At 47.3% G+C, this 22406-nt stretch overlaps 1 protein-coding gene across 2 annotated transcripts in view; it reads right to left on the bottom strand.

Annotated features, from left to right (window-relative positions):
* Positions 1-22406, bottom strand: part of EIF3D (eukaryotic translation initiation factor 3 subunit D) — a 95697-nt gene that overhangs the window by 49280 nt on the left and 24011 nt on the right. Inside the window, exons 3-9 of one of the 2 annotated variants that reach the window (XM_085601412.1) lie at positions 21833-21878; positions 21443-21579; positions 21011-21096; positions 19442-19514; positions 15972-16087; positions 13046-13178; positions 6902-7049 (exon numbers count right to left, since the gene is read on the bottom strand). In XM_085601412.1, coding sequence (XP_085457538.1) covers positions 6902-7049; positions 13046-13178; positions 15972-16087; positions 19442-19514; positions 21011-21096; positions 21443-21579; positions 21833-21878 — 739 coding nt within the window. The remainder of the gene's footprint in view (positions 1-6901; positions 7050-13045; positions 13179-15971; positions 16088-19441; positions 19515-21010; positions 21097-21442; positions 21580-21832; positions 21879-22406) is intronic. The other variant, XM_085601413.1, reaches the window with a different exon arrangement.

Below are 22406 nucleotides of genomic sequence, written 5' to 3'. Positions count from 1 at the left end.
TCCACGTCCTCCACCAGCATCCACGTCCTCCACCAGCATCCACGTCCTCCACCAGCATCCACGTCCTCCACCAGCATCCACGTCCTCCACCAGCATCCACGTCCTCCACCAGCATCCACGTCCTCCACCAGCATCCACGTCCTCCACCAGCATCCACGTCCTCCACCAGCATCCACGTCCTCCACCAGCATCCACGTCCTCCACCAGCATCCACGTCCTCCACCAGCATCCACGTCCTCCACCAGCATCCACGTCCTCCACCAGCACCACATTGTGAGAAAGTGCCATCTTTCTTGCATGGTATGCCCCCACTTTTTGCTGAATGTACTTTGAGTGTGCCCTGGACTCCTGCCAATCAGGTGCCCAGGGCCTATGTTCCTTCCCTAAAACCTCAAACCCAAATTGGCAAACCCTGGCCACATGTCAGCCCCTGATAAATGGTACCCTATGTACCCAGGGCCTTGTGACCAGGGAAGGCCTCTAAGGGCTGCAGCACTTATTGTGCCACCCTTAGAGGCCCTGTACTCTAACACAAACACACTGCCCCTGGAGGCTGAGTGTCTGGGTACAAGACAAAAAGTCGACAGGGCACTCATCCCTGTGTGCCATGCCCACAACCTACATTGCCCTGGCATACATCAGCCACCCCTCTAGCTGGGTGCCCTATGCCAGTGGTGTGGGCACAGGAGCATGGGTTCTGTGCCCCTACAGTACCCAGGTCCAATCCTGGGCACTAAGTGCAGTGCTGTCATTTAAGAGTATATGGTGCTGAGAGCTTGTCAAACACGAACTCCACAGCACCATAATGTCAACACTGAAGACTGAGAAGTTTGGTATCAAAACCTCTCAGCACATTAAACCCGCACTGATGCCAGTGTGGGATTTAATGTACAAAGCACTACAGAGGGCATCTTGGAGATGCCCCCTGAAACCTAACCTACAGTCCACGTCTGGTCTGAGGCGCTGCCTAGGCTGCCACACAGCAGACATGTTGCTGGACCCCTCCTGGGCCTGCAACAATGCACATCCTGGGCAAAGTGCTAGGTCTCCTCCCCAGGATGGGCAGGGGGAAGCTTCAAAGGCATGCCGCTTTTCTGAGCTTCTCCAGGCCACTTGCTGTACTCAGCAACTGGCCCCCACCGGTTCTGACCCCCACTCTGGCTGGAAGACTAGCCGGAAACCCCAAGTAAGGACAGGGGATGTGCCAGCCTCTGCCAACCCCACCCCTCAGGTGGGGGAGGCGAGGCACATCTCCAGGCTCTCGCCATCTTGAAGATGGTAAGCCCTGCCCAATCAGGACTAGGCTACTGCCCCCCTCCCACAGGAGAGTGGCAGGATAGGGGGTGTACCCACCCCAGCGCAGGGACCCAGTGGTCCCTGCCCTTTACCTACCTGTAACACCCCTAAATCTAGTATTTAAGGGCACCCTAAACCTTCCTTCCTCAGATTCTAGATTCCGAAAAAGCAAAGAAGAGCAAGAAGAAAGAAGACCTGCCGTGCAGCTGCTAAGAAGAGGAAGACACCAACTGCTTTGGCCCCAGCCCTACCGGCCTGTCGACCCTCAAACCTGCTTCTGCTAAATCCCGGCACCTCTTGTGGCCAGCAACCTCACCAACCCCGGAGGACCTGGCTACCTTGTGACTCTGAGCATCTGGGACTTCCATGAGCAGTGGCTCTGCTCAAAGCAAGTTCCAATCCCTGGCATCAGCCCGGAACCGCGAACCCTGCACACTCTGCATCCGCCAAGCCTGGCCTGTGCCGGAGTGAACAAAGACCCAGAGGACATCCCCCCCCCCGGCGACTGTGACCACGAATCCGGCACCCAAGGACTCACCTCGACGCTGCTGACGACGCCCGCAGCCTCAGAACCAAGTATCTCCCCCCCCCCCCCCCCACCGCGATCAGAGGGAAAGATTTCCCGACATCAAAAGGCACCCCTGCACCTGGCGCCCTGCGGCCCCCTGGGTCCAACTCCTGGGTACCTACCTATCCTCCAACTACCCAACTTAGCTCTCGAAGTGGTGGTGGTGGCACCTGAAGAATCTTCGTCCCCGAGCTTGCAGCCTTTGTTCATCCTAGAGCTTTCCCATTGAAATCCATTGTGCGCCCGAAGGCTCAAAAGCACCCTGCACCCAGCCGCCCGAGTGGCCCTGGCAGTGTAACCTCTAAACCTACCTACTTCCCCCATTTGCCCTGAGCAAGTGACCAGGAGCCCAGCTCCCACAGCCGCGTGGCCTGCTAGTCAGCAGCCACCAACCAAGGGCCCCCTGCCTCCAATAGGTTAACATTGGGCCTAACTCTGCACCCGGCTGCCCCTGTGCCGCCAAGGGTGTAACAACTGTACTTACCTGACCCTGGGAGACCCCCCACGCCCCCCACCCCGCCCCAGTTTGAAAAGAAATGCTGAAAGTAATCTATTGCAAATAACTTAAAACTCCCATTGAGCTCAATGTATTATTGTGTTTGAAACTGTGTTGCCTATTGCAACAACCTGTAACTACTACCTACAAAAGTCAATTGCATATTGCAAAAGTATTTAACCAAAGCATCTTATTCTGAGAAAGTATATTTGAATACCTATTGTTGGTTCTAAAATAAAACAACCATATATTTTTTATATAAACCATTGACCTAGAGCTCAGTTCTTGAGTGTGTGAGACCATTTGCTGACTGAGTGTGTACAACAAATGCTTTACACTGTCCTCTTATACTGCCTTACTGCTCGACCAAGCTACCACTTTAGAGAGTAAGGTTATATCCAACTTTAGTCTCTGCCAAACCTCTGGGGACTGTGGACTCTGTACACCCTGTACCTATTTGGGAACAGTTTATACAGAGCCACTTTCTCACACACGTCCAACGTCACCACGTTGTCCACCACGTCGTCGTCCACCACCACCCCGTCGTCCACCACCACCACCCCGTCGTCCACCACCACCTCCACGTCGTCGTCCACCACTACCACCACGTCGCCGTCCACCACCACGTCGCCGTCCACCACCACCACCACGTCGCCGTCCACCACCACCACCACGTCGCCGTCCACCACCACGTCGCCGTCCACCACCACCACCACGTCGCCGTCCACCACCACCACCACGTCGCCGTCCACCACCACGTCGCCGTCCACCACCACCACCACGTCGTCGTCCACCACCACCCCGTCGTCCACCACCACCACCACCCCGTCGTCCACCACCACGTCGTCCACCACCACCTCGTCCACCACCACGTCGTCCACCACCACGTCGTCCACCACCACGTCGTCCACCACCACGTCGTCCACCACCACCACCACATCCACCACGTCGTCCACATCCACCACCACCACCACATCCACCACGTCCACCAGCACCACGTCCACCAGCACCACGTCCACCACCACCACGTCGTCCACCACCAGCACCACCTCCACCACGTCGTCCACATCCACCACGTCGTCGTCTTCCACCACCACGTCGTCGTCTTCCACCACCACGTCGTCGTCTTCCACCACCACCCCGTCGTCTTCCACCACCACCACCCCGTCGTCTTCCACCACCACCACCACCGTCGTCTTCCACCACCACCACCACCGTCGTCTTCCACCACCACCACCACCGTCGTCTTCCACCACCACCACCACCGTCGTCTTCCACCACCACCACCCCGTCGTCCACCACCACCACCCCGTCGTCCACCACCACCACCCCGTCGTCCACCACCACCCCCACCACCACCCCGTCGTCCACCACCACCACCCCGTCGTCCACCACCACCACCCCGTCGTCCACCACCACCACCCCGTCGTCCACCACCACCACCCCGTCGTCCACCACCACCACCCCGTCGTCCACCACCCCGTCGTCCACCACCCCGTCGTCCACCACCCCGTCGTCCACCACCACCACCCCGTCGTCCACCACCACCACCCCGTCGTCCACCACCCCGTCGTCCACCACCCCGTCGTCCACCACCACCCCGTCGTCCACCACCACCCCGTCGTCCACCACCACCCCGTCGTCCACCACCACCCCGTCGTCCACCACCACCCCGTCGTCCACCACCACCCCGTCGTCCACCACCACCCCGTCGTCCACCACCACCCCGTCGTCCACCACCACCCCGTCGTCCACCACCACCCCGTCGTCCACCACCACCACATCCACCATGTATACGTCCACCATGTATAACACCACCACATCCGCCATGTATACCACCACCACGTCAACCACCACCACGTCAACACCACCACGTCCTCCATGTATACGTCCACCATGTATACGTCCACCATGTATACCACCACCACATCCACCATGTATACCACCACCACGTCCACCACCACCACACGTCCACCACCACCACCACATCGTCCACCACCACCACATCGTCCACCACCCGTGACGGGTAAAGTGTCACTGGAGGGCAGGGGTAATAAGAGTGTCAACACCGGCTGTACATGGGACATTTAAGGATGCATTGGGTGCGAGAAGACCGGAATAGGGGCTAGAAGTATTACACCAGACCCAAGATACATTTTGAAGAGGTGCAATGTCACAGGGGCTCCTGTAAGAGCACTCGCAGCATCTCTACCTCACAGTGGCATACCTGCATGAGCCACTCACTCAAAACAAGCATTGGCATAGCCAATAGGTCTCGCCTTTGGGACCTTATAAGTGTTTAGCTATGTAACACTTGATGCACCAAGGACATTGTGCTGGATAACTAAACACTTATAAGGTCCCAAAGGCGAGACCTATTGGCTATGCCAATGCCGGTTTGGCAATGGCATCCACATCCATTAGAGTTTCAAGTGCATTGGGACGCTACGATGGACATATGTGGTAGAACTTAAAAGCATTCATTGAATTTTTGCCAGAAGACAAAAGAAAGAGGCTAAAGACATACTGCAGGAAGATGAAAGGGCTTCCTCTGAAATCATCGACACAGCTATGGATACATCCTCCACAGCATTTAAGCATATGGCAGGTGCGGCTGTGTTACCCTGGCAGCGATGGTAAAAAGCAACATCCCTCCACCTGGAAGTTCAGGCAAAAATCATGGATATGCTGTTCGATGGCGAAAATGTATTTGGAAATTATGTAGATGATGCTCTGCAAGCCATAAAACCAGATACCAACACTCCAAGTTCCATGGAGACGTGGCAGTAAAGACGTTTTCAGCCCTTTCGTGAAGGCAGAGGACAATTGTTTTCTCAGGAGCTTCCTACTAATCGTATAGTTATCTACCCTATTCTCAGCAGGGATATCGGCCTCAATACTCTGTTCAACAGCACAATACAGGGTGCCCTCAACTTTCATCTATTCAAGGCAGCCAACAAGCAGGCAGCCCCAGGGAGGAAAGGAGGGGGGTGGGGAGCCCAGAAAGCAGCAAAAACACATGAGCCAGCATCTCTCCAACTCTTATGATCATTGGAAGAGCATCTCTTCAGACAAATGGGCGTTAGACCAGGGCCACTGGAACTAAGCAATTGTGCAGCAATTTTCGCATAATTATATATTTGCCGCATTTGCCAAGTAATCCATCATCTGCTGCATAATGTGCAGATTTACAACAAAAAAAAGGGTGTTTCTAGTTCAAAGGGTTCAAAGGTTACTAAAAATGCAGCTGCAAGTATTGCAGTGCAGTGGAAGGGCTTTTGAAAATGTTGACTGGTGATGTTTCTGTAGCTTATTGCTAGATTTGGATGTTAAACTGGTGCTAATGAGGTCCACCCAATGCTAAGACAGTGTTAAGTGTAAAAAATTAGAAGATAATGAAGTAATACTATTAAAAAATGTGCTGCACTATGCCACATAATTAGCAGTTTCTTGCCGCATATTTTACTCAACCCTGCTGCATAATTCAGCCATATCCTGCCACCTAATTCGAGTGGCCGAGGTGTTAGACATAATACATCATGGTCACACCCTGGAATTTGTTCAAAAGCCCCCAATCATCCTCCTACTAAGAACGCATTAAAATCTCGCTCTGTTAAAGCAGTAAATATGTTTGCTACTTTCTAAGGAAGCAATAGGAAAGTCAGGAAAACGGAGGCACGTTATGGATCGAAGGCTACTGAACACGTACATAAACCACCTTTCAGAATGCTCCCTCTACTGGAGATTTTACTACTGATAAACATGAGGAATTTCAGGACGTCTCAACCTCTTAGAAGCATACTTCCGCATTCATGTGAAACATCGGCAGTTCCTAAGGTTTGAGGTGGCAGGGTGCCATTACCAACTGAAAGTCCTTCCCTTTGGGATATGGTCGGCTCCCAAGGTGTTCACAAAACGCATGGCTCCTAGGGCGGCGTTAAGAAAAAGCAGTCTCCAGGTATTCCCTTATCTGGATGACTGGTTGGTCAAGTATCCCATATACAGATTAGCACAAAAAAAAAAAAAACCTAACTTAACCTGTCTTCCGCTGTTTAAGTGTCGAAGTCTAAAAAGGAACAGAGAAAAGACTTCCCTAATACAATTCCAATCTTTGTTGTTTCTGGGAGCCATTCTGGATACTAACGTCTCCAAAGCTTACCCAACTACAGAGAGAATTCAGCGGATAATGGAAATAACAACTTCCCCGTCAAGAAAAGAGTCATTCAAGTCAATGTTGGGAGTGATGTCTTCTTGCATTCCATTGATCCCAAATTGCAGGCTGCATGAGACCATTGCAGGAACAATTGAACGCACAATGAATACCAATTCAGGGTATGTTCATAGACAGTCATCATCACCCCAACTATGAAATGAGCAATTTAATGGTGGGGGAAAAAAAGGAAAATATCTTTCAGGGTCTGTCATTCTCAACAGCGCATCTCCAACTTTGTAATGACAACAGACACTTCACACAGATCAAACAGTTAAAGTCTAATTCTGAGTTATAATGTTCACAGTACAAAGGCCTCGCATGAACTTACCGAAGTCAGAGTTGTCTCTCTTATCAAAAAAGACCTTGGAGCCAACTCTTTGCACAACGATGTCCCACGAGTTGACAGAGCGGGTGCAACACATCAGGGTGGCCAGGATGGCATCGGTAGCAAAAACGTTCCCCTGGGTCTTGGCCAACTTAAAGCAAGCAAAAAAGAACAAGCGATGAACAACAAACCAGCAAAACTCGAAAGAAAGTAGATCAAAGCACAAGCTTAAGCCCAAAGAGGTGGAAGGGCTGATGGGACTCATTTAATCAAGCAGCATTTATGTAGAACAGTGCATGAGCGCGTTGCCCATAGTAGTCTTACAGTAGAAAAACCAACCGGAGGTCTTTTTACCTGTGATGTTAGCGAGAGGGGTGCAGAGGGATGGGAAATCACTGCCAGGGTTTGGTTAACTCCTTTGTGCTACTCTTAGAAAAACACAGTATTCATCACATCAACTGTACGGAAGCTTAAAAACACACTTCAGCGGCACTGGTGATGACTGAATAACCCTAAAATGATGCACTTATTCCAACTTTCATCTACAGCACAGGTAATTGTGTATAGATCTAAACCTTTGAGGAATTGCTGCGTCGTGGGGAATGCAAGTCTAAATCAGTGGCTTGGAGACTCGCTTTGTTCTGGGCTTACCGCCGCTTGTTTCGGATTGTATTATCTTTAATTCCTAATAGTCATTACTTTGGTAAAGGGACATCCATAAGGCTATACTAATGTATCGAACACTGAAAATAAGATGGAGGTAGAAGTAAAAAAATAAAAATGCAAAGGGGACAGATTTTGGAAACTGGCAGAGAATGGTCATTAGTTTACACTGCTAAAACAATACTTTGAATTTTGATTCAGATTTATGGATGTCCCTCGCCTAAGAGATCAATTCAAATATACTGCACCTTACAGAGTATGTAAAATGTGCTCACGCCGACTGCTCAGGATGTAGAGATGTCAAGGCAACGTTTTACTATATTTTATGACAGTCACCAATTAGTGAAGAACACTGGGTAGCTGGGACTATTATCCTACCTGAAGTGACAAACAATTAAACTATGCAGAAACCTAAAAAGTGCCTATTGGGCTTGATGCCACACCTCACAAGAATAGAGAGTAGCAAATACCTAGTTCTTGTCCAGTTGGCAAAATCTGAGTCAGCAAGCGCACCTGCCATCACGGACTGGAGGAATGGGGCGCTGATTTGGGTGAACTTACTCAGTGTACTACGCATGTAAAAAAAAAAACAGGGAGGGGGTCACGGGAGCATCAACAGTACAGGCATGGGAAGCTTTGCTAACACTTTCAGAATAGAAGGAATAACCGACCCCCAACACGGACACGGCATGAGTGAAAGAAAGGATGCAGCTTTTGCACACCAAAAAGTAGTATATGACAGACGAAGCTTGATAAATAATGCGAAGGAAGAAAGGGACCACCAACCAAGCTGCTAATATGACACAGCAACCATACAACTGGTATCTGAACATTGAATTAATCATGTACTCACAAAAAGTTAGGAGATATGCTGGTTACAAATATGCAATACATTTATCATAGAAATAGACATGACGACTTAAAATGCAAAACTCAATGTGTTGTTTTGTTCGTGACCACTTTGTTAATCTGCTCCATTAGAATTTGAAAACAATAAAAAGTGTAAGAAATAAACATCTACCTTACTGCCTCTTCAGCAGGGCTCTCCAGACTATAGCCCGCTACAACTTTTTATCTGGTCCGAGGCGACTTGACATTTCCCCCTCAACCACCCGGTTGGAAGTGCCACCGGCCGATTAGATGTGTCTGCTGCTGAAACTAAAAGTGCTCAGGCCAATCTTATGGCCCACAGCTCCGCCCTCTAGCAGGAGGATATATATTATCGCTCTGTGCCTCTTTTTCTGGCAAGACCAACCTAACTCTCTAAACCCCATCTCTGACAGAGCATGGCCAAGATGGCGGTGCGTAACAGTTCGAGATCGGAGCTCCGCCGGGTGAGGCCCTCTATAAAGCTGGCTTCCCAGGGCTGCTGAAGACCTGCCGGGAGCCGCCATATAGACAGGCTCACAACCACGCGTGTGAGCGGTTAGAACTGACGGACAAGAACAAGGAGCTGTGCTACCGCCTGGAAGATTTGAAAAACAGATCAATACGCACCAACATTCCTATAAAGGAGGTCCCTCTTCAAGCAGATGTGAGGATTGGAGGACTTTGTGGTGTGGCTCTACAGGCACGTGGCACCAGCGCTAGGAGATAATCACATCCCTCTTAACCGCACGCTCAGTGCCAGGTGCCAGTTCATGGGGCCAGGGCGGCGACAGGACATCCTTACAGGTCTCCACTCCAACAAGTAGAAAGAGGATTATGGTGGCGACTTGAGACCAGTCTGTTATATCCTTCCCTTAGGGGATGCAAGTTGGAATTTATCAGGATGTCTCTCTACTTACCCTCCAAACACTAAAAGCTTTACCAACAGCCGCAACCTTTCTGAGGGAGAAAGGTGTTTGCTATAAGTTGGGGCACCTCTTACGTCATATGGAACCAGGAGACCCACGTGGGCCGCACACTGGGGGAGGCGCAATCTATGCTGGGCCCTACTTATCCTACGACAGCGAGCCCGGTAACGCGGAAGATAAACTGGCGGTGCACGTCAGGAGGCAGGTCGAGACGTCCGCGCCGGAATGGTAAAGACCTACCGACAAAACCTTCGGGTTGCAGGGAGAGCAATAAAAAGAACGAGCTAGATGCAACCGGCCATTTTTCATGATAGGTAAGCGTGATGTTTTTAGGTCTCGCCTGAGCCAGCGCGCAGGCATTGCAAGGCTTCTAGTAAGGGCTTTTCAACTCGCACCACTCACTCGTGCGCTTTTTTTTCATCACACCTATTGGCCTTTGCGTGTGTCTTTCTAAGAAAGACAGCACGCAATAGGCCAAAGGCGTGTACATGTCCCGTCTTCTCTCTGCCGTGGCCTAGAGAGCTCGGGAGCGAGCAGCAGCGCCATCCGTTTCCAATTATCTTAATTGGAAACAGATGGCGGTCGCGCTGGTGCAAGTTCCTGCATGAGAGCCTCCAGTTCATCATAGTGCGCTCTATCGTACCTCGCCAGCAGCGCCTGCGTGTTGGCGATGCGCCACATATTGGCAGCTTGCGAGGCAGTGCGTTTGCCTGACGCATCTAAAAGCTTGGACTCCTTTATCAGGTGGTGGAGCCTAACCAGATGTGAGAGTTAGAGCGCTTCCTAGCTGTGGAAACCACTAACGAGTCTAGGGGCGCAGGTCCTTTAATATAGACAGGATCCGTGGGGGCTGCCTTGTACTTCTTTTCTATTCTGGGGTTTAAGACCCTAGCTCTGACGGGGTCTTTGAAAACCTCTGTGGCATGCTTGGTCACCCCTTTAAGCATGGGTAATATAGCGGTGGATTTATCTGCTATGTCAAATGTGTCAAGTAGGAGGTCTTCCTCAACTGGATCACTGTGTAACTCCACCCCATGATAATGTGCTGCCCGTTGTAAGAGGGGGTGGAACCCCAGGGAGTCCTCTGGTGGAGACGGCCTGGATGGATAGAGATCATCCTGAGGCACATCTGGGACATCGGGATTGTGATAATCCTCCCATGGGTCAGGTGTTCCCGGAGGAGTGGGGTCCTGCGGGGCATCTGTGGGATCATAGAATGGATCTCCGTGGTCATCAGGGTCTGGAGACGGGGTTGGAGACCGATGAGGCAAGGGTGGAGAAGGTGGGGGCGGAGAAGGTGGAGGAGGAGGAGGTGGAGGTGGTGGGGAGGGTACTCTGAACGGGGATGTGGCAGAGTCCTTCCGTTTTGGTGGTGGAGGAGGAGTTGGCTTGTCCAAAAGTCTTTTCTTGGAAGACAAAATTAAATGTCCAGTCCTTGGATCCTTTGTTAAAGTCTTTTGAAGAGGATCCGGTGTGAAAAGCTCCTCTGGCACAGATTCCTCCATCGGTGCCGATGTTTTCGGAACCGAAGGCTTCGTCGGTTTATCCGCGCCGTGCTTCCTCGGGGTATCCGATTTTTTGGTCGGCGCCGAGGCGGGCTTTGACACGGAAGCGTCGGTGCCGAGGGATTTGTGTTTGGTCGGCACCGAGAGACCAGGTTTCGACACCGATGGCTTAGGAACAGAGCTTGTTTTCTTCGGTGCCGAAGAATGTTTTTCGGCGCCGCTAGGAGGCTGGCTCGAGCCCGAGCCGCCAGGAGACTTTTGATGCTTTTTCACCGGGCCCGAAGGTGGGGTGTTGGCAGCAGTATGCTTGGTTTTCCCTAGGCCCGGAGGCGAAGGGGTAACCGGAGTCTCTTTCGGTATGGGCGCGGGAGTGGGAGGGGGGTAGAGTACTCATGACCCTCTGCGCCGGTGTGATCTCCTCCACGTCGGAGTCGTCGGCCTCGGAAGCGCCGACGACGTCGTCCTCCAGCTCGGTGTGCTGCTGTCCCGCAGCTCCGGTGTCTTCTCCGAAGATGTCAGGTGGAGCCGAGGTCGATGAGTGCGCCATGGTGCGTCGAGCTCGTCGATCCCGAATAGTCTTTTTCGAACGAAAAGACTTGCAGGCGGGGCAGTCTCGGGCCTCGTGTTCGGGAGAGAGGCAGAGGTTGCACACCTGATGGAGGTCGGTGTGGGGAAATTTAGACCCACATTTTGGGCACTTCTTGAAGAGGGTGAATGAGGTCCTAGGTTGTGACACAGAGTGAATCAACTAAAACAGCCTGGTTTTCATCATGTAGATATTTGGAGGGAGAGATGAAAAAGAAGGGAACGGAGTGCTATTAGGATGGCAGGAGAGGAGGTAAACGGGGTAGCAGGAGGTTCCGAGGATGTTAAGCATATTTCTGGTACCAGGTGAGATCTTCACTAACCTTTTCTCTGTTCACTTTTTGGTTCCAGCTCCATGAAACTCCTCTGAGTATGTGTGCGCTTTGTAAGCACTAAATGAACTGATGCAGAGGAGAGACTGGGCTGAGGTCGAGGAAAAGGAAGGAAAAAGCAAGGGAGCAGACAGCAGAAAGTAGGGGAAGGCAAGTAATGTGTAGGAAAGAGGAGTTAGAAGATGGAGAAGAAGGCAGGAGGAGAGGCCATCAGGAGTAGAAAGACAGAGGGAGGAGGGCGCAAGGAGAGGCGCTGTGCCGTTATCGATTATGGGATTGTTTTTCCCAGAGAGCTAAAGTGCCACGTGGCGCTATACTTTGATGAAAGCACTAGCCATTGACTATGAATAAACCGTCTCGTATTACATGGAAATTAACCCAAACGATTCTAAAAACAACTAAGAAAGGAAACAGAAAGCCATTCGTTTGCTGGCAAAGAATACAAATGGAAAACCAATGAACAACAAGTATGTTCGGTTACAAAAATGAAAAGGCGTAAAAGTTATTTTTTGATTTTAAACCAAGTTGGGGTGCGGCGATGGAAGAGACGGGGAAGCAAAGGCAGCATGAAGAGTTCTGGGAGCACAAAGGCAACACAGGGAGGGAGGCATAAACAACACAGGAGTGGAGTGAGGGAGTTACAGGGAAGCATTACAGGGAGCGCGAATAACCCCAAGGTCACTACATCCCGTACCGTGGCATGACATACATTCTAGTTAGGCCATCAATACTGGTTGAAATGTGGACCATCAGAATGCATACAGAGAGGTAAAGCATTTTTAAAGTATTTTGCGTGTAGAAACAGAACCCAGTGTGAAATGTTATAAACAAGATGGCCTTCAGGGAACAAGTCCTATAATAACAACAAGCATTGGCCGCGCGGCTCACTGAGATCAAAGCGTCCAAAAGGGGAGAAAGTAGGGGTAAGTGCAAGCTGAGGGGACAAGAAGGGCTGGGCGAGCAGGGAGGGGGAGAAGGGAGTGCGAGCAGCAGCTGTGCACGTGCACGCCATCGTGCAATCAAGCTTCAGGCCTGCAAAATCATGTGGGTAGCACTTTGAAAACCCGTATACTAAATGTCTCTCCGAGCAGCGAATGCTCGCTGGCTCAGCGAGATCTAAAAACAGTTGCAACAAGCTGGGAGGAAGAGGGAAAGGGAGAGGGAAATGAAAGTTAGGGTCCACAGAAAAGAATGAGAAGGGGAACCAGGTTCTAGAAAAAAGAACGAAGGCACTTAAGTATGGCAGATTTGGAAGAGCGCTCTTACCTTGCGGATAACAGGGTCGTCAGTTGTCGTCACAGTGTGGAAGATTCTCTTGATGCTCTTCAATGACTTCTCATTCCTGGTGGTGATTCTGTCAAATGCTTTATCATAATGTTCCAGGGCACCACAGCACTCACTGAGAGAAAGAGAAGTGAGGATCAACAGTGGAGACCATCAGTCAAGGGTCACCCCAGTTCTTGCTCCAGGCGGGGTCCCAACACTCTTCTCTTATGGCTATATGTTGAATGACATCTTTGGTTCTCTTTTTGTGTTTGTGTGCCAGCAGGTCCAGCACTTGAGTCTTTTCTAGGACTTGTACACATTTACAAGTGACAATATCACTACAGAGACTCAGTGCTGAGGGAGCATTCAGATGGCTAGATGGGGCCTGGTTCCTGCTGCCATGCTAAAAGGTGGGTGGGTAGAATCATGCAGTCAGCTGCAAGGTGAAGATCTTTGTGACAGAAGATGATGTATATTTTCCACACTCTCAAGCAGAAGCTCATACCCTAAACCCACTCTCTAATAGTTGCTTCCAAACAATCCCATTTTATTCAGGCATGTCCTGCCTCATGGCTGTACAGCAAACCTGGCTGATAGAGGTCCAACTATTTGCAGTCTTTGCACCCGGGTCCTCATCGTGCTCTAGCCTTTTATACTAGAATTCTGTTTCTATATGCCAGAGGTCCTGTGCAGATAATACCCTGCTCTGCAGTTTCTCTGCAGTACTTGAAAGAATGAAGATTTCAGTACAAGAATAAGCCATGTCCGATGTATCCCCCTGAAATTGTTTTTATCTTTTGTTGTGTTTTTGCTCTACTTTCCAGGAGGCCTTAGACTGTTCAGTGTTTCTGTCAGGATACTCATTTTTGGGACTGTTGACATTAAACAAGCATTGGCAAAACCAACAGGTCTATATATGCACAGACAAGTAGTTGTCCTTGCACAACTGCTAAGGTCCCGGAACTCTGCCCCTAAAAGCAATTATATACATCATGAATTTAACTTTTATTCATGTAAAGTGCGCCAATACCTTCAGGTTGGGTTCGCACTATAAAAAAAACTAAATATATATATATATCCCCAATTGTAGCAGACAAGACACTAATCAGACCCTCCAGGATATTGCAGCATGCCTTCAGAAAAACTCTGCAGCACAGTATTGCGTTTGTTGCGGCATTTTATTTTTGGCCACATGAGTTATTCATATTTATGAGTTGTGATTTAGGTTTAAACCAATGTTCTCCCATCTAAATACATGCAAAGTGCACATTAATGACACCTTCAGTGAGAGCTGGCTTTTTGGTCAAAAACACTGTTGAAATTGTAAAGTGTCTCCAGTCACATGAGGGCTAAAGCGGTTGTGAGAAGAAGAGGACTGTGCAAGCTCCTGCTGAGAACTATACCATGTTAAAATGCATGCCTTTACCACCCATGACTTCACCACGAATATGCCTTTACAACGCAAGGTAAGTATGTTTAAGGTAAGCTAAATATGTGTAATTTTTTTTTTTTTTTTGGGAGGGACCCCGAAACCCTCACCTTTAAAAAAAATTATTATAACTTAACATTTTTTAGTAATTGGGGGGGAAGCCAACAAGCAGAACACCACAGAGCAGAAGCCCAGGATGACCTCAGCAAGCTGAGCAGTGCTGGGACTGTGGGAGGTGGCAGCGCTGGTGGAAGTGGTGGCTGCAGCCCCTGTGGTGCGCAGCCATGGGACAAACAGGAGCCAGACAGCAGCACAGGATTTTTGAAAACAGTGCGTCGGTATTAAAAAAAAAAATGTAGAAAACACACCCGCGCTCCTAACGTGACATGGTGCCAGTCAACCATTTAAAAAAAAAAAAAATTTAAAACTAGTCCTAAAACAATGGATGAAAATTGCTGCTGCGTATGTTTAGTAGTTGGCGGGTGCTTCGGGGAGGTCTAAACAACGTAAGAGGTATGATGAATGCATGCCCTTGACAAATGGGGGGGGGGACGAATAAAAGAGCAACAATGGTACCAGCAAATGGGAAGCCTATGGGCAGGCTGTAAGCCCAAGCCCACAATGTAGATACAGCATGTCTCTTTACAACACATGTGCGTCGTCTAGAGCAGAGATCTAAAGAAGAAAGGATCTCCATGTCGTGTTTGCTTACTTTTCTCACTCGTGTGGCCAGGCAGTGTTTTCATAATACAATGAAGTCAGAAAAATAACCACCACACACTTGGGAGACCACTTCTTTCGTTTTTTGAAGCAGGATTCTTAAAATTACAGGCATCACGGGAGTCAGATATTGCGGGGGGGGAAAGTGATTCGTAAAATTGAGAACATTTATGGGGTCCGACTAATTAAGAGAAATATATTTGTACTTAATCCATGGGCCACACAAACAATGGAAGTGATGCAGGAACTTTAGTCTGGGACGCACTGCCAAATTAGAAGACAGTTAGGAAGAGTAATAATGATGCCGACTAATGGTAACTAATGGGCGGGCCAAGCGACCTAAAAAAAGGTAATCTTTTCACTGAGAACCCATTGGTATGCAAGTGACCCAGATTCAGCCAGTTGTACTTAAGACACCCAATATATTCTATCCCCCTGGGGGACACTGTTTAGACAAGACCAAAGAGCAGATTTACACCCTAAAAAGAAGATATAAAGCTCTTTGTAACTCCACTTATGGTGTAACATACAACAATGGCTATCCTTCACAGCACATAAAGGGGCCTCAATTGTGGTTGAAATCTTAATTGCCTTACGATAGGGTGGAAGAGTTTTGAAATTGCAATAAAAGGTAATAGAAAGGCCATAGGTTAACACATGAGGAGTGAAAAATTTCTCTTTCATGTCGTGAGTCACTGCTAAGAGAGCAGTTGAGAAGGTCTGGGGACCTTCCACCCACCTACCCTCCTCACCGCAGTGACGGCAGTTTAAACTTACATGTCCTGCGGCTCTGCAACCTCAACGTATCTCATTTTCATCAGCCGAGGAAAGTCCATTTCCTCCTTCACCTCCCAGTCACTGCGCACCTCCACGGAGGAGTCTCGGGGCTTCTGCTGGGATGAAGACAAGTGAAGGATGAGACATCGCAAGCAACAAAACACACAGCATGAAAGAGGAGGTAAATAAGAGGAACATCTCAATAGAAGGAGGAGGGTGTGCCCAAACCATGAGGAATAACACAACAGCCAATAGGAACAAAAAGGAAAAACCTTGTTGAGAAGATGCGATGTATGGAGACAAAACAGAGGCAACATATTTACCAAGAAAACAAGTAAACGAATGCGGCGAATTTACCATTATATATGGAAATTTTAATATCCATCGGACATTCAGAATATGATGCACGCTCCCAAATATTTTGTTGTGTAAAATTCCAAACAGGATCATTTTATTCCACACAGATTTTCACAGTGGTTTCGGTGATGAAGCATTTGTTAAATGAACTTCGGGGGAGGGAAAAGGTGAGAGCAAAGCCTTTTACGAGACTAAGTAGTCACACTTTTTTTTACACTGATTGCTGAACCTAGAGTAAAGTGAACTTATCAGTCACCTTCCAATATTAAGACTTGAATTTCGCATCCATACACACCATTGCATCACCATCACTTCCACAACCGCTACAAAACACTACTTGGATAGCAGTGGCTCATTGTTCTGCCACATTTTCTAAATATACAGCTCTTTTGGGGATTGAGGAAACCAGGATTACTTATGTGCCAAAACCAAAGATATCTACTCTGAATCCAGTACCGCCATATTTATTTTGGCTTCATGACCCTCATCAAGGCAAAACTCAAAAAATGGGGGATGTCCTCCACAAAACTTTAATGTGAACTGATAATCCCACTGCTTAAATAGTTTCAAAACAGAACCAGAAGCTCTTCAACTACACACCAACCTCTAGGCTTCCTTGATAGGTAAAGATTCTATACAGGATGATTAACACACAACTCGGTCCATTGGAACTGACCAGCCTCCCTAGCCACTCAGTTCAGGCCATGACCATGAAGAAAGATGGAGACCACTGTAATGATCATCAGGGATTAACATCATCAGGCAGTACCTACTCATTGCACTTTACGAGAATCTGCACCAATTCATCTCAGCGGCATTCAACTACAAAGTAATCCTAGACTAGCTCTGACCAGCTTGAGGATTTAGTAGCAGTTTCAGTGGATCTTGCACAACAGCAACAACACAGCAGAAATAAATTAAATCTGTTCACCTGACCGTTGTCACCAGTGCATTAAAGAAAATGTCAGTATGGTCTCCCCTGAAATCTACAATATGTGCTATCCAGCATCTCTGACATTCCAGATCAAGCAGTCTTTGGACCATCCACTGGCTTGTTCTCAGTCATTTCAGTGAGTGACACCCCAAATGCAATCTTATCACTGATTTCCTAGATAAACACTTTCAAAAATGCCTTCTACCACTTCAGTCCAACATGAATTCAGTTTTTGCTGCTACTGCCTCAGCAGATCACTAGGGTTATAGCAATGATCCTCCATGACTGATTACGACAATAGATTCTATGGAGACCCATGTACTATGATGGTGGTCAGGGTTCTTCAGGGTACAAAATTACATAGGAATCATGAAACATGCGGACTAAATCTCACCTGAACAAACGGCACACCATTGGCTTCCAACCAAAGGTTTCAAGTTTAAAATATTACAGATGAATGCCCACTGAGCTTTCTAACCTGAAGATATCATACCAGCCAACATGTTTAAGACTGGAAGCCTAATACTGACTTTATACCTAACCAGTGTGTTATACAAGCTTTGGGGACAAAACAAAAAGTGCACAAAGCTTTTTACTCAAACTTTCTCATGGTACCCCTTCACCTGGAATTAGAATTTGAGGCTCAGAAAAGCCATCCACTCCAAAACAGTCTCAGAATGAACATGAGACCTTTAAACATCCTCTTGCAGACTCTCAAACATTTATTTTTCCAACTTCTGCAAAGCAAGTTACAGCAGTTCAGAGACAAAATATTAGCAACAAAATGTGTAGCATTCCAGTATTTCACCTATTCTACAAATTAGCTGCTCTCCTTTCTTTCATTTTCTTTATCTCCCACTGTGAAGGAGCCAAACTCTGAGAACAGGGCCTAAGCAGTTAATGAGAATGACTGTCACCTCCTCCCCACTAGAAGAGGAGGGGTACGCCTGTCCTAACTGGAGACCCAAATCAAAAACACTGTTAACACAGGAATTCACCTGCCTATTGCGTAAGTGACAAGGGAGTGGAATGAAGAAAAAATATGGTTCATGTATGATAGCAGAAAGGGATTGAGGGGGGACACGACTTATTTTAGGCACCTCCTTTCTGTCACTTCAGACATTACATGGTGTTTTTTCCTAAACCAAAAGATTATCTCGGAGCATATACATAAATAAAGCCTTAGGATCCTCATAATCATGAGGGAATCTTTAATGCGGCACTCAGAAGTGTACTTTGTGCACCTTCGCAGGACATAAAAACAGGTCTGTTGATTCAATGCCTGATAGTTTATCTGTTTTGCCCTACTCAAAATGGAGAGCTTAGCCGGTTTCAACGAATTCTGTAACTAAGGCAAACACGTGCTCCTCTATTTGTCTCCATTGTTTTGACATAGGTTGTAAAATCTGTGCTTTTCATATTGTATTCACCAAAACGTCAAGCATAAATCAGTTGTTTACACTTATTTCAGCTCTGCACGATTTGTTATTGAGGATTTATATGCCCCGATTCTAAATAGGATTACTGCATTTTTCAACAAAATCAGTTTTACCCGTTGACAGATCTATTACACAATAAATAATGTGCCACTGATTTAAAAGCTTACATACAAAACTAAGAAGAAAGAAAGACCAGGATAAGTAAATTCTAAAAATAAAAAGATAAAACTGCTCAGTATTGTATAATTACCAATGGATTAGAAGATAAAGGATGCCCACATGGTCTTCCACAAAAACATTCTCATAGTACGAAACTGGTTTTAGGCAAAGGGAAGCACAGTAAGTCGGACACCTATTTTATCCGAACCTCAGAAATCCAAACCATGAACAACTGTATAAATAATTGCTAGATGTGATCTATGCAAAACTCAGGCACATTTCTTTGGCTCAAACTGTGAAACAGTTGGTAAGCGGAAAGAACTTGTGGCTGTGAAATATCTGGGTTGACGGGGATTAAATCCTAAGAGGAAGACTATTCCTTATAACGATCACTTACAGAGATTTTCTGTTCTGAAGCCTTGAACATGTACTCTTAATTGATACAGAGGGGAAGCTTTGGATGCTTACTTTAGTCCTAATTTCTCCGACAGGAAGTGGCGCTTGTAGCAAAAAAGATCATAATTTCTTTCTCAGCGGAACAGCACACAGGAAGAATCAGATTGAGCATAGCATGACATTACCTGGGACCTCTGATCCCACTTCTGACGTACGCCAAACTGCTTCTGGAACTTTTTCTGGAGTCGCAAACGATCCCTGAAATTAGGAAGAACAGCAGTCACAATAGTTTCTGCATGGGAGGATGGAAAGGTGGCAAGATATCAAAGGGGGTAGGTAAGGCTACAGCAAGGTTTTAGGATTGGATCTTTCTCAAACACATACTGAAAATCCCAAATTCTTAGAAAGGAGTGAAAAGCTTGTAAAAACAGAGTAAAAGGGCTGCCTGAGATTCTTCAAGCTTGCTGCCACTTTAAAGTACACTTTCTTATGTAACGGGATCGCGAAAAGCTTACTGAGTTTTCCTGTCTTGTTTTTTCCCCATAAGGAAAAGGTGTAGGGAGTACACGTCATTTAGGAACACCTTAGGAGTGATGCAATTTATGGTCAAATGATGTGTGCACAGAAAACTACCGGCCCCTTATTCCATCCTTATTACTCTTCACCTCTTTTAGTAAAGTCAGCTAATTTTACTCATGGGATCAGCCCCTGCTATTTTAACAGTGCATTATAGAATAAGGTGGACTGCCCAGAAGCATGCAAAACCCAGAGACCACGCTGCAAAGGCTTAAACACCACAGAATGAATACAAACCTAAAGGTGACAGACATAAGCGCCTGTGCACATAAAAGGAAATGGTGAGAAAATGGCTACTTCCATTATTCACTCATAATATCAAGCATCACTAAATCACCACAAACGTGCATAGTGAATCTACAATTCCACGCCCTCACATCAGCACATGGGAAAAGAGATCCTTTATTTTATAACCAACCTATCCAAGACATTTAATTCAACAAAGATGATGTTGTCAATGTCCTATGTGCTAGTGCAGGCAGAAATTAATGACTCAAACTGCATAGAGTCATGCTCTGTATCCTCTAGCTAACCGGACAGGATATGAAAGCCTTAAGCCACTTTAACGAGATCTAACCTCTGTTGAAATAAATCCCCCTGGACTTCTTTTAAAGCACTGGCCATCCTGTGTAACATACAAAATCTAGGGCAGAAACTTTTTTTTATTTTGGATGGGCCAGAAACAGCTTTAAGTTTTTAACCCACAAAACAGAATTATCAAAACCTTTACCAATACTTAAGATTTGCTGCATTCCTCAGGAGTTCCTAGATTTAACAAAGTTCATGAACATGGATATCCCACCCACTTTAGTCACTGAACTCTATTAACACTGAACAGCAGAATATGGAAAAAATACATCAGCTTTTGTTGGTCACAAAACAAATGCACATAGAATCAAGGTGATCTGTGAAGTGAAAAAATGATGCCAACGCAGGACAGACAATACAAGATGTAGAAGATGACAAAGAAGGTAAATGAAAGGTTTCCACATATAACAAGATCGCAAGTAAAACTGCTGCACAGGGCTGTCGTCTTTGTGGCATCAAAGTGAAAGCCACAAAAATAGAGGAAAAGCGTTTTAACATAACAGGGTGCCGCACTATAAAGACGACACACAACATTTAGTGGGCAAGTTTAGATGATCACGCAGAAAGAAGGGAATGATAGGGATACAGACCTTTCCTTCTGCTTGGCACTTTTAGGCAACGTCTGCATGTTGAACTGTAGCTGATTTCTACGGTCCTTGTCCCTCCGAAGGTTTCTCTGATAATTGAAAAGAATCATACAAGATGAGGACACTGACACACAGCCTAACTCTGCTGAGAGTGTAGGTTCTTAGATTCAGCACCAGGGACTCCCCAATCAATATACTTCTAGATCCTGGTCTGTAAATCCACAAAGCAGAATCCCAATTACCGTGAAAGCACCCAAATCCATCAATGAGAAAGCATAGTGGATCCCAGTACACCCTTGCTCAGAACTCCAACCTTCATACAGTGTGAACACAAAAGGCACCTGGAAAACCCCAGCTCTGCCTTTGGGTGGTCCATCTATGCTAACAGCACCTATAAGCAGCAGATCTAACCCGAGGTGCCCAAGACCCAATCACCTGTGCGAAGCGCATACGGTTCCTCTGGTAGGCAGTCTTCTGCATCTTGGTGGTGTCTACCAGCTGGAAGCTGCCCTCGTCCTCCTCGTGGAAGTATGCATACTGACTGCCACCACCAAACTGAGAAGAGTATTTATCTGTACAGAGAGAACAGCTCAATGTGAGGGGGAGATGACCAAATCTTTAAGAAACAGTATTTTTGATAACAGGGTTCTCCCACGAAAAAAGCCAAGGAATGGAGATAAAAAAGTTGAGGCATAAGGAGTGTGTCTGGAAGTATGGGTGCCAGGGACTCAGTTTGAAGTGCACATGGAAGCAAGGTGAGAATGGTTAAGGGTTAAGAGTGGGAGAGGCATATGGGTAGATAGACTCCAGTGCTAGAGCGCTTACTGGTGTATCGTTTGTCCTGGTATGTGGCTCCCGTCCAGTCAGCGACCTTAGAAAGGCAGAGGGGAAAAAACACATATTAGAAAAGGGAAAGCACAAATACAAGCCAACTTACTGTCATCGAGAAATCCGCTCTATCCTCAAACTCCCATGCCTGTCCAAGAAAGCTGAGCAGTGTGGCATTGGCATCTCTTACAGGTCATAAAAAAATATACAGATTCAAATTCCACAATGAAAAGCAGACAAAAGTGAGTTTTGCAGCAGGTTTGGAATAATGCATGATCTGGAGTGCAGTCTTCAGTTACGAGACAGGAACTACAAAACGCCACTGCTTCCATCAAAACACAGTCACCAAGAAATGGTGGGTCATGACCATACACTTTTAAGGACCTATAGGTGTAGCTTGTAGTTTTTCGATACTCTGCATACTCTTGTGACACAAATACACCCTTCTGTAGCAATCTGTACAATTCATCACAGCCATTGCCAATATACAGAAAAACACAAGCAAGTGTAAGCTGCACAATCAGACAGTGATATGTCTGAACTGAACAACGTGTCACAGCATTCAAGCTGC

Source organism: Triturus cristatus, chromosome 4_2 (genome assembly GCF_964204655.1).
Source record: "Triturus cristatus chromosome 4_2, aTriCri1.1, whole genome shotgun sequence".
NCBI classification, from domain to species: domain Eukaryota; kingdom Metazoa; phylum Chordata; class Amphibia; order Caudata; family Salamandridae; genus Triturus; species Triturus cristatus.
Note: the sequence above shows the minus strand (reverse complement) of the source record. Positions and strands in the feature narration are given on the sequence as shown.